Below are 12395 nucleotides of genomic sequence, written 5' to 3' on the forward strand. Positions count from 1 at the left end.
TATGATGCTTATTATCAACAAATACTTTTCATCGCTTTGTTACTTTCTTTGTACGAATTAACGTATATAGGGTTCCTTTTTCCGTTGGTTTTTTTTAATAATAAAGACCAACATACATTTATTTCCCGTGCCTGAGGAGATATGAAGATTTGTTCACCCAAGAATATTCATATTTCACGAGTGCTCTGCCCGAGGGAAATTTGATTTTTCGAGGGTGAACAAATCTTCAAATCTCCCGATGCAAAGGGAAATTAATGTTTAATTCCACTTCCTATAAAATTGAGAATGGAAATGGGAAATGTTTCAAAGAGACAACAACCCAACCACAGAGCAGACAACAGCAGAAGGTCACCAACAGGTCTTCAACATGTTCTATGCAGCTAGAAATTCCCGCACCCGGAGGTGCCCTTCAGCTGGCCCCTACACAAATATATATACTAGTTTAGTGATAATGAACGCCATACTAAACTCAAAATTGTACACAAGAAACTAAAATTAACAATATTACAAGACTAACAAAGGTCAGAGGCTCCTGACTTGGGACAGGCGCAAACATGCGGCGAGTTAAACCTATGCTTTGTTTATTATCAATACAATAGATATTATTTTGCATACATTTTGTTTTCTTATCCGCTTGTTTTTATAAGTTAAACTAAACACGACATACCAATTAATAAACAGTAGGGATAAAAAAAATAACATAAGTCTTTTTGTTTTTATGTCTGAAATAAATTTGAACATGATAATGATTATTGCTATCGCTAGTTTAAGAAAAGAAGAAGTTCAAAACGTTACGTATACATTAACCGCGCGTAACGTCGCACGATGTAATCCCGACATTTCAGAGGGGAATATGATCCTCAGAATGGAATATGAAGATTTGTTCAATGACACGTTGGATAGTCTTGGCCAACCAGATATTGATTTAATTATCAATATGTGTAAACAGTGGAATAATACCATTTATACATTAGAATCTAGTCGTTGGTTGTAGCTATTTCAATCATCGTTGCATTGTTAGCTAGATAAAAAGTGACCAGTTTAATTCATTGACGCTAAAGCTAGTCGTTGGGTGTAGCTATTTCAATCATCGTTGTATTGCTAGCTAGATAACAAAAGACCAGTTTAAAATGGATTGCTATTATATTGTGCAGTCGTTTCCTACAATAAATACAATGGAGAACGGAATTGGAAAATGTGTCAAAGAGACAACAACCCGATCGAAGGGCAGAACATAGACCAAGGCTACCAATGGATCTACAACAAAGCGAGAAAATCTTACACCGCACCAGATGGTCCCTCAACAAAATGTGTACTAGTTCAATAAAAATGGACGTTACACCAAACTTTAAAACATATGAAAGCATATTTCAATTATACATGCAGCATTAATAGCACAATGATCATAATTCTAATATGTAATGCAATTACAGATATTATAACGACAGTATTGTGACAGTGCAAAAAGCAGCTTCGTTTATTATTTTGGACTTTAATTTAAAATTCTCAATTTTGATATTTTAGACTTTAATTTTCTGTGTTTTATAATTCATATTATTTTATAATTTTGTTTCTATTTACATTTCATATCCAGGACTTAAAATCAACATGCTTTGATATGCATTTAATTCTCAGTTTGGACATTGAGTGACATGTTTCAATCTGTTAGCTAATTAGTGACATTTTACCTTATTCATAATGTATGTTCTTAATTGTCTTAATCAGATTATCGTTTAATATTTATTCTTCAAGTTCTAAAAATAGTTTAATCTTTGTCAGTGAACAATATTACTCAAATTAACTGTTATTTGTTATGTCTATACTTGTTAATTCAATTGTGTATAAATACTTGTTTATAATTTCTATAAGCAAGATTCGGACTCAGGGAGCGCGATACAGCTAGGATAAACAGCTATATTCAGTGTAAAAATATTATCCGTGCTTTACCATTCTCTGGTATGCGTAATTCACCGTTCATTCAATATTTGGATATTTCAAATGTGCTCAAAACAGAATTAAAAAGTGTGAAACAGAAAATTATCAAGGAAAAGAATACAAATCTAGAACATCAAAAGTGCATCGAGGCACTCAAAACTCAATTAAAGAATCAGCAAATCATCGAATCAGAGAGAGACCAGTTCAAGCAAGAACTTGAAAACCTTAGTCAACAGAAAGAAGAAAGTGTTGCGCGTATAAACGTACAGGAATATGTCAATCAAATTCAAGAATTACAGGAGCAATTAATTGAAAAGGACGGAACTGTGAAAATGGTCCAAGATCTATACTATTTACGTTCGACCGAATTTACGGATGAAATCCAATCATTGAAAAATGAAAAACAAGCATTGGAAAAAGAAAAGGCAGACCTATGTTCAAAGGTATATTTTCAAGCGGATTCGATTTCTCAATTGACTTTTCAACTTCAGGACCTTAACCACGAACTCCATCTTGTATCCTGCCAAAACCAACAGCGACCCAATCAAAACAGACACTATAACAACCGAAGAGGCGGCCGATATAGATAGTGCTAAGTCCGAGGACGGACTTAATTGGGAGGAGAGGCATATGTGACAGTGCAAAAAGCAGCTTCGTTTATTATTTTGGACTTTAATTTAAAATTCTCAATTTTGATATTTTAGACTTTAATTTTCTGTGTTTTATAATTCATATTATTTTATAATTTTGTTTCTATTTACATTTCATATCCAGGACTTAAAATCAACATGCTTTGATATGCATTTAATTCTCAGTTTGGACATTGAGTGACATGTTTCAATCTGTTAGCTAATTAGTGACATTTTACCTTATTCATAATGTATGTTCTTAATTGTCTTAATCAGATTATCGTTTAATATTTATTCTTCAAGTTCTAAAAATAGTTTAATCTTTGTCAGTGAACAATATTACTCAAATTAACTGTTATTTGTTATGTCTATACTTGTTAATTCAATTGTGTATAAATATTTGTTTATAATTTCTATAAGCAAGATTCGGACTTTACACTGAACACAGTCTATCTGTAATAAAAGTAATAGTATTCCATGCTGAATTATTGGTTTATTCATTGCTAGTTCCAGAGTCTCAAAAGTTAGGTTTCACCAGTATTCAGGGTTCTCATTGTTATTCAGAGCAATCGTTCGTTGTGTGATCAGGTGCATCACACAGTTTCAGTAACAAGAGGCCATTCAGTCAGGCTCTAGTTACACGACCATACAAGTCACCCCAGTTTCCCCGGTGACAGTATGACCCAACTACATCATCAGTGCATGATTTATATAGTTTGTATATATTACGTAGAGACCAAATTGTATATAGGCACCTGTTTTATATGGTTTTGGTAAACCATCTGAGCCGGGCTCCATATCCGGAACACCACATCTTGGTGTGTTCATCTTGTGTACGGTGCCTTGATCAAGTTTGCCTGTTACAGGCAGATGTTAAACTTCTGAAAGGACCTGTAAATTTATATATTGTTCATTAATATCAGTATGTTGCTTGTCCGTAAAGACTTTTTATTCCAACTAAGAATGTTTAAATTTCATTTTAATAAGCTGGGGTCACACATTCACAATTTTTACTGCCGTCCTTGACAGGACCATTCCCGACTAAAATTTATTAAAAGTCTGATCAAGATCCTATGAATCGTGGATGGAAATTCAAACTTTAATTAAAATTAAACAATCAGATATTGTTCAGGAAGCGTCGATATCCAACCGTTTCCTAGCGAATTTATACCGATAATCCCGTTCTAAATCCGCTTCTAATCCGATTTGTTTCTTTTGCCAGGTAAAATTCGACCGAGTCTGTCACGACTGCGTCCCAATTCTACCAAATGTAATCCGACAGAGATCAGATAGTGACATGACAGTGAACCGACGCTGACGGAAGCTATCCGTTCGAAAACTGTCGGCATACTCGGGATGATCAGGTACTGTCCGTCGGAACGTAATCCTATCACTGTCCGTGCTATCGCATTTCAATCGGCTTTGTCTGGTCTCAGTCGTATTATATTCTGTAATTGTCGGGACTCTGACGTGGGTATCATTGACGAATTTCGAATTAATAACGGGACTTTTTCGGAACGGTTTCGGCAAAAACGGTTCGCAATCGACAAGATCTGGATGCAATCTGGACTCAATCGGCTGAAAAACAGCAATGAAAAACTTCTCCAGATTATTCCCGTTCCACAGGACACCGTCCCGAAAACACAGAACATTGTTAGGAATTCGATCCGTGTTGACTGGCAAGTGATTAAAGAAGTAAAACTATTTGGACCACTTGGTCACCGAGGCCCCCTGTTTAATTTGAATTTTATATGCTAATTGATATATTTTTTATTATAATAATGTATTAATTATACACACTCTATGGTCGGGTTGTTGTCTCTTTGGCACATTCCCCATTTCTATTCTCAATTATATGTATTTGTAAACGGATTATTTTGAACAAACAGGGCACGTTACTTTAAAAATGACGAATTTGATCATACAAGTACTATATATACCATGGTTCTTACAAGTTCACATATTTAAACAAACGAATCCGAAGGATGATTTTGTTTAAATATGTGAATGAGTAAGACACATGGTATATAAAATTTGTATTATGAATAAAATGATTGACAGCTTGAAGACCTTGAACTAAATTATTGGAAATTGATCACGTTACAGTTTCATCCAATGAAACTGAAGCAAAGCTCGCACAAGTAATTCAAGCGACAAGGATTAAATAATTATTCTAATGACGGTATGATTTGTTGTTTATTTTTGGTTTTCAAGGTATCATACAAATTAATTATAATTTACTGTTTGTTCATGTCATTGAAAAATGCATATTTATACATTTAAAGTTTTCGTACAAACTGCTTTTCTTCCGTTGTTTTATTAATTCGATTATTAGATTATTTATTAAATTTATTGTTACAAAAATTTATGTTACAAAAAATTTAAATTGAATAATTTATTTAAAAAGCGGATATCGTAAATAAATCACATAAGTAAAAAATTTAAAAATAAACGGATCTTCCGGTATGGTTATGCCATCGAGTACTTCGATTAAATTGTCCACCCACACTGAAAGAAGCTTAATTTGTAGTCCTTTTTAGCATCAAATAAAAAAACCGCTTTAGTTATTTCACAGGCCAAGAAATAGAAATTTGGGAAACACTTCATTGCATGGAGTAATAGCATTTTGGCGATCAATGTCTCCGTTCAGTAATGCTCGAGCACAGACACGTGCTCGAGGCCTAAAATTCAAAAATCTCATACAAATGATAAAAAAAAACATAAACTAAGCAGTAGTATACTAAGTAAGTCATGAAGTACTTTAAAAACATTTGTATAACCATTTACATTGTCATCTTTTACGATACAGCAAGAAATAAACAACATTCAGTAGTTGTTATTTGTTGGTGTATATTTTATCCGATTTTCATGCATTATTTTTTACACAAATCCGGCCGTTTGTTTTCTCGTTTGTCTTGTTTTCAATTCTCCCTTTGGGCTTTTTATAGCTTATTATGTGGTATAGATCAGGGGCTGTATGCATAAAACATCTTAACTTAAGTATTCCTTAAACTTAGATTTCACTAAGGAAATTATGGTATGCATAAACTTACTTAAGTCTTCACTTAACTAAGGAATATTTAAATCGGAGTCTTTCTCTAGTTACCGTATAATATATATTAGCTCATCACATGTACTCATCCGTGTAAAGGTTTGTAATGGTTATTTAAATTTATTGATCAACGCATGCTTTTATTTTAATTTTTTTTAAAGAGCTGGGATTAAATTGATATAGGTATGTAAAACAATTCAATAGAACGTAACATAGTATAATGATAACAATTGGCGCATATAAGACAACGCTTTTTATGGTTGATGTTTTGACGGTTGAGCATTGGAAGAAAAATATTTCGGTAATCCAAAACTTTCCTCTACTTAATCTTTAATTATCTTTCATGGTTGTAATATTTTCTGGAGACAATATATTTTAAATGCTATTTAACAAGATCAAGGTTTCAGTTGCGTAGAACAAGACTGAGTGTAGCATTGTAAGCATGACATTATTGTGCTAACAAATAATTTTACAAAACACTTTTTTCAATAAAATGTTCACTATAATCGTTCAGCTTATTATGCGCTGCCACCTCCCTGCTTACATTTTGCTTATGGTTTAAAAAAAAATCTATTTTGATGTGAAATTAACATTTTTATCACTTCCCTTTTACAACAAAAAAAGGGGGAGGGTAGATTTTTTCCCCAGAAATCAATATACAAACTGACTAGGAAATTTTCCAAAAGCCCTACAATCTTTACTTAAACAAAATATTACAGGAAGTATATTCTCCACATCTTAACGTACTTAGCAATATTTTGGGAACCGCAATATATCTCACTGAGTATATAAGGTAATATGAAAAATAATGCAATACCATTACCAGTAAGGTATTATAAATGCCTTATATAACCGACGAATTCCATGGGGGTGTAGCAGTGGGGACTTCTGATTGCCGTAACAGTGATTCTAAACAATCAACCTAATTGTTTCAACAAAATGGAAGTCCATGCTCCCCCCCCCCCTTTATCAAAGAAATTCGCTTCTGATTTTGTCCCTGTAAGTGATTTTTTTAGGGTATGCCCTACATCTTTATAATAAAACTGAATTGAAAATTCAAATGACGCACCCCCCGACCCCCCCCCCCCCCCCAAAAAAAAAAATAAAATAAACTAACGGTTACAATTGACATCGCGCGGTGTATTTTAACAATTTTAAAAAAAATTGTTACATCCCAGGTCCTTTGTTCTAACAGGGGTGATCTGAGCTGGATCACTCCTACCAGGAGTCCATAGTTTGAGTTTCTTTGTTATGCATGCTTTCCTTTGTTCTGTAACATTTTGTAACATTTTGGCGGGAATGTCAAATCCACTATAAAACTTATAATTAATTATACGGAAAAGACTATCTATCAAAATTCACATAGAAAAAATCCAGTGTATATGCTAGGATTCGAACTCGAGACCTTTAGCATATCAAGCCACGACACATACCACTACACCAGGACGACTGGATACGAATTACTATTAATTTGACATACTTAAAGGAAGCGAGATCTTCTTTTTATAAGTGGGGCGAGTTGTCAAACCTTTATTCAGTGGGGTTTAAACCTTTTTCGTTAATCACATGAATAAGTGAGTTTTCAGACTGATTGTTTAATTTGATTTTACACTTTTTCAAAAGTGGGGCGAGTCGGTAAACAAGAGTGGGGCGATTTTTTTATAAAGTGGCGATATAGTGTGGGCGAATTGACATTATTTGATATCTACTCACCGTGTTTGAGGGTCATTAAGGGTATCATCATATAGTAATATATAAAGTATATTATAATGGTTGTGTGGCATTATAAACTTGATTTTATGAATTTTAAATAGTTTTCCGTCTATAATCTAAAACAGCTGGGATGTAAAATAGTTATCCCATTCGGCCTTGGTGTGTCAGTGTTACATCACCCTCTGGCCTCTGGCTATCGGGGTGATCTTACACTGACAAACTGCGTCCTTGTGGGATAACTATTAAAGTACTTTTCGATATTTAACAACGAGATTGGGAAATAGTATATATAACTACTAACTGTTATCTCTTGATTTGTTGATTATACGTGATTTAAAAATCACGATGATCGTTAATATTTACTTATTATTTAGCAATAAATAAACGAATAATTAGTATTTTATTACTGATATACATATTGATCAATCAAATTGTATGTAGCCTATTAATGTTCTACCAAAACCGCAAACTTTCGACTGATTTTTAACTATTTTTGAAAATTTAAGGTAGCTCTATATGTACCTTAGACGTAAGTGTTATCTTAGGCGTTCCCTAGTATAAGGAGTTTTATGCATACCACGTAAGTTTTGTGGGCGTGACTAAAACAACTAAGATTTTACTTATGAAATACTTAGTTTTAGATTATTTATGCATACCACTAAGATAAAAAGGGCAGAGTTTCCTTAACTTAAGTGTTTACTAAGGAAAATCTTAACTTAAGTAGTTTTATGCATACGGGCCCTGTACTTTGGCAGTGTCCGCTATATTTCATTTAACATCTCAAAATCTAGTGTTCATGGAGTCCTGTTGATAGAAAGATATACTAGGGCAAATAAGATTAAAACATTTTTTTTTTTCAATACCTTTTTTTAAATGAAGTGTAAACCATTCAAATTATATCTCAGAATAAATTTTACTGCGAGATAATTTTTTTTAAAAGTAAGTCACGATATCTTAGCTTATACTTGATACTTACTTTAAAGCCTCTGTCCTCTCAGAGGTACTGTGCAGTTTGAATGATTTAGCGCTTGACATATAACCAAATTGTTCAAGATAACTCTGAAAGTAGATATTGATTTGCATATTAATTTATACAAAAAAAAGTGAAAGAATTTATCCCAATTGTTTGTAGAGAGCATACTATATACCTTCCACCCATGGATCCAACGTTATCAAGTTGTTAGAATTTCTTATTAAAAAACATCCCGAAACACGACTCTTCGTACTGTTAGATTGGTGAATTCAAGTTTGCCATTTACATTTACTTCTTCTGCTATCCTTTGGGTAAATGAAGGTATGGTAACTAATATAACTATGTAATTGTCCCGCTACATTCTTTAAGTGAAGTCAAAATGTATAGTGAAACCTGATACAATAATAGTGCACAATCTAGCACAGCATCGTTCAATAAGCTTTTTATTAAATCAAACGCTTTAACTTAAAATGACTATAAAAGAGGGACAAACTATACCAGAGGAATGTACTCATAGATCGAAAATGAATGCTATGACTAAAAATGAAAAGACGAACAGACATATAATAGTACACAAGGAACAACATAGAAAACTAAAGACTGAGCAACACGAACCCCACCGAAAATTGAGGGGGGTGGGGGGGTGGATCTCAGGTGCTGCGGAAGGGTAAGCAGATCCAGCTCTACATGTGGCACCCGCCGTGTTGCTAACGTTATTACAAAACCGGTATATAGTATAATTCGGTAGGTCTCATTCATGAAAAGGGAAGGGGATTGAAGTAACGACGTCAGAAACATTTCCATTATCATCTGTGAAACGGTTTTTCCATAACAGTCAACCAACTCGTGATGGCGTCCGTTAAATTTACGAAGTGATGATTTCAACTTCTCCATTTGGAACTCTTTGTTAAATAGCTTCCTTGTGAGCAGCAATCCTCTATCAAGGAAATCATGCAAGGAAATACATGCCCGGGAATATCGTATCAATTGGGAGATGTATGCAGGGGCTTTTGGAAAATACTTTAACTATACTACATGCATATCAACTAAATTAACTATTTGTATATAATATACTTTTTTTTATACATGAAATGCATGGAAACCAATGTGAGTTTTACATTTATGATATACACGGTTTATCTCTTTAATTACAAAAAAATAATGAACAACACTAATTAACAACCAAATAGATAATTCTATAAGAATTGGTATCTAGTATCAGCGCGCGCTACATGTATATCTAAAAATATATATCATTTCTGTGATAGCATTGTGACGGACACGTTTTATTTTCAAATATAGCAATGTAGTTCTATATTTTGGAGGATTAGTAATGGTTATACACAAACATTGGTAATACACTCACATCAGCTGCACCAGTGTCCCCATCATTAACGGTACGAGCGTGCCTGTGTCTGTATAATTCAAGACTACTTGTAAAGAAGCCTATCAAAATTATAAGTTTCATGATTCCTGATTCTGTTGATAATAATTGTTTATTATGTGTTAAATGTCATACACATCTCTTTTTACTAATAAAGAGATTATTTTGTATCCTTCTCAATTACAGTACTGTTTTGCTTGTTCGAGTTTACGAAGGTTTGATCACACGTGCATCCTTATTATTACACGTAAGCTGTAATTTATACAACATCCGTATCGCCTATGTCATATATACATGTATGTCATTAACTGTGTCAAACAAAAGATCAAGATACGAAATTGGCAAACGAGACTGAACTAGAATCAAATCTCCTTATAAGATCTGTCTACCATCAGTTGTTTATGTTTAATATTAACAAAATGTCTATACCAAATCCAAAAAAAGAATCTCAAAACAACCACCAAGATATAAAACAATAATAAACAAAAAGGATCGTAAGCGAGGCGCAAAAATGTCATTTTTAATGCGGTTACAATTGTAGTCATCTGGCTTAAGTTCATAGTACAAAGGTCAAAAGGAGTATTTCACTACTTGGAAGATTTAGCGATGTATTTCAAATGATTTTTTTTTAAATTATTATATCTTTTCCTTTTGAAATTAAATCTTTGCAAATAAATACATGTCTTTTGTAATGGAATACAGAAATGTTTGCCATTGAATAAAGAAATGTTTGTCAGTGAAAACAAATTGTTTTGCCCATGAACACAGAAAAAAATTGCTGTTTCTTGTAATGATTCTGAATAATTTGTATGATTTGTACTATCGAAAATATGTTTAAATAAATATCTGAGCGAAATCCTAGCATGTATACGAGGCAATGAGATAATGAAAGAATGAAACACTTTGAGACCGAACTGTTGAATAAAACAACTTAAACGGGGAAATCAAAATTACTAACCTTACCAAACGAAATATCATGCAATTTTGTTTGTGTTTTTAGCTATGCATGTACTCATTTTGTTTAATTGATGGATACTTTATAATCTTGGGTTTTCATATATAATATACAATAGCTTCGTCGATCATGAACTACACCAACATTCTTGGCTGATGTCAATCAAAACATGAATCCCTCCAAAACTTGGATAAACATATATGCACTTTAACTATTTGTTGTTTCTGTTTTTTAATTGCAACTGTCGTGTTACTCAATAATCGAAGGTAAATCGTATTTGTTAACAAGAAATGAAACTTGAATTGTAGGCTCAGGGTTCGGCCATCACACAATATATATTAAAATTTTCATCTATTAAAAATTAAGTGCAGACAGGAAGTATTCTTTTCCGTAATATAAAAAGATAATATACTAGGTATATCTTCTTATGTTTCTCTTCTTTAAACATCACGTAAAAATTGATTTTAACGTTAGGTGATACGATCGTTCATGGCTTTGGTTGGCTTCAGTAGTTGTAATATAATTACGACATTCGAGCATTTCTAGTCAGAACCTTTAAGGTTAAAATCGCAACAATGTCTTGACAGGTTTGAGAAAAAAGTGCTGTAGATAATTATTTATTTATTTTCCATGAAACATAGTGTAACAAAATTAAGGATAAAAAATCTATGGTCTATAGTACAATCAACAAAGTTAACAGCACACTATTATATACAACTCCTCAGTATAGCAAATATAGAAGAAGAAGAAAACAACAAATATAATAACAGGTGCGTAATCAGAGAGAAAACAAAATCCACAGGATATAAAATTTATAAAAATCGGATATTAAATTATCCCTTCAACAAGGACAGAGAAGAACACAAATCTCCTGTTTGCAGATGTGTCGATTACAAAAAATATAAATCCTAAAAATCTTCTTTCGACAAAAATGTGTTATACAAAAATATTAAACCCACATGTTTTCTGTCAACAAGGTGATTCTTTACAAAAATATAATATTAAGAAATCTGCTATCAAAACGATGTGCCCAATAATGTGTATGTTTACAGAAAATATAAATTCAGATATCAACGAGATATGTCAAAAGAAAACACATAAAATCAAAAAAAAACTATCAACAAGATGTGTCAAAAACTGAATTATAAAATGCACCACTCTCCCATCAACAAGGTGTTTCATTAGAGAAATAATGCATATCAGAAAAATCCGGAAAATTCATATCAACAAAATACGTCATAAGAAAATACATTAAATGTACAAATCAACAAAATGTCTCATAAGAGAAAATATAGAATACACCACTCTACTATCAATAAGATGTGTCGTTGGGATATTTGTAAAACCCACAAATCCTCTTTCGTCAAGATGTGTAAATATGAATAACCTGAAACCACCCACAAATCTATCAACAAGATTTGTTATTTGTTGGAGTATAAGATTCGCAACTTTCCCTTCAACAAGTTGTGTCATTTGTTGGAGTATAAGATTCGCAACTTTCCCTTCAACAAGTTGTGTCATATAGAGTATAAGATCCACAATTGGCGTTTCGACATAATGTGCCATTTGAGAAAATGCACTTATTTTGATTAAACAAAACAATGGTTAATTTATTATGATAACAGAAAGTGTTGCAAGTCCAAACACACGATAACCCCATACAGCACTGGTAACAGTGCTGTTAGTAGGTTCTGTTTCAGCTGGAACTGCTGGCATATTTTTGTTCATTTCGTCTTCTCCACCATCTGGAATCA

At 32.8% G+C, this 12395-nt stretch overlaps 1 protein-coding gene across 1 annotated transcript in view; it reads right to left on the reverse strand.

The window, feature by feature from the left end:
• LOC143074377 (stromelysin-2-like) overlaps positions 1-9713 on the reverse strand; it is a 69620-nt gene extending 59907 nt beyond the window's left edge. Inside the window, exons 1-3 of the mRNA XM_076249863.1 lie at positions 9669-9713; positions 8306-8388; positions 3320-3455 (exon numbers count right to left, since the gene is read on the reverse strand). Of these exons, the coding sequence (XP_076105978.1) occupies positions 3320-3392 (73 nt within the window). The 5' untranslated portion in view covers positions 3393-3455; positions 8306-8388; positions 9669-9713. The remainder of the gene's footprint in view (positions 1-3319; positions 3456-8305; positions 8389-9668) is intronic.
• Positions 9714-12395: the final 2682 nt, after the last annotated feature.

This window comes from Mytilus galloprovincialis, chromosome 5 (genome assembly GCF_965363235.1).
Source record: "Mytilus galloprovincialis chromosome 5, xbMytGall1.hap1.1, whole genome shotgun sequence".
NCBI classification, from domain to species: domain Eukaryota; kingdom Metazoa; phylum Mollusca; class Bivalvia; order Mytilida; family Mytilidae; genus Mytilus; species Mytilus galloprovincialis.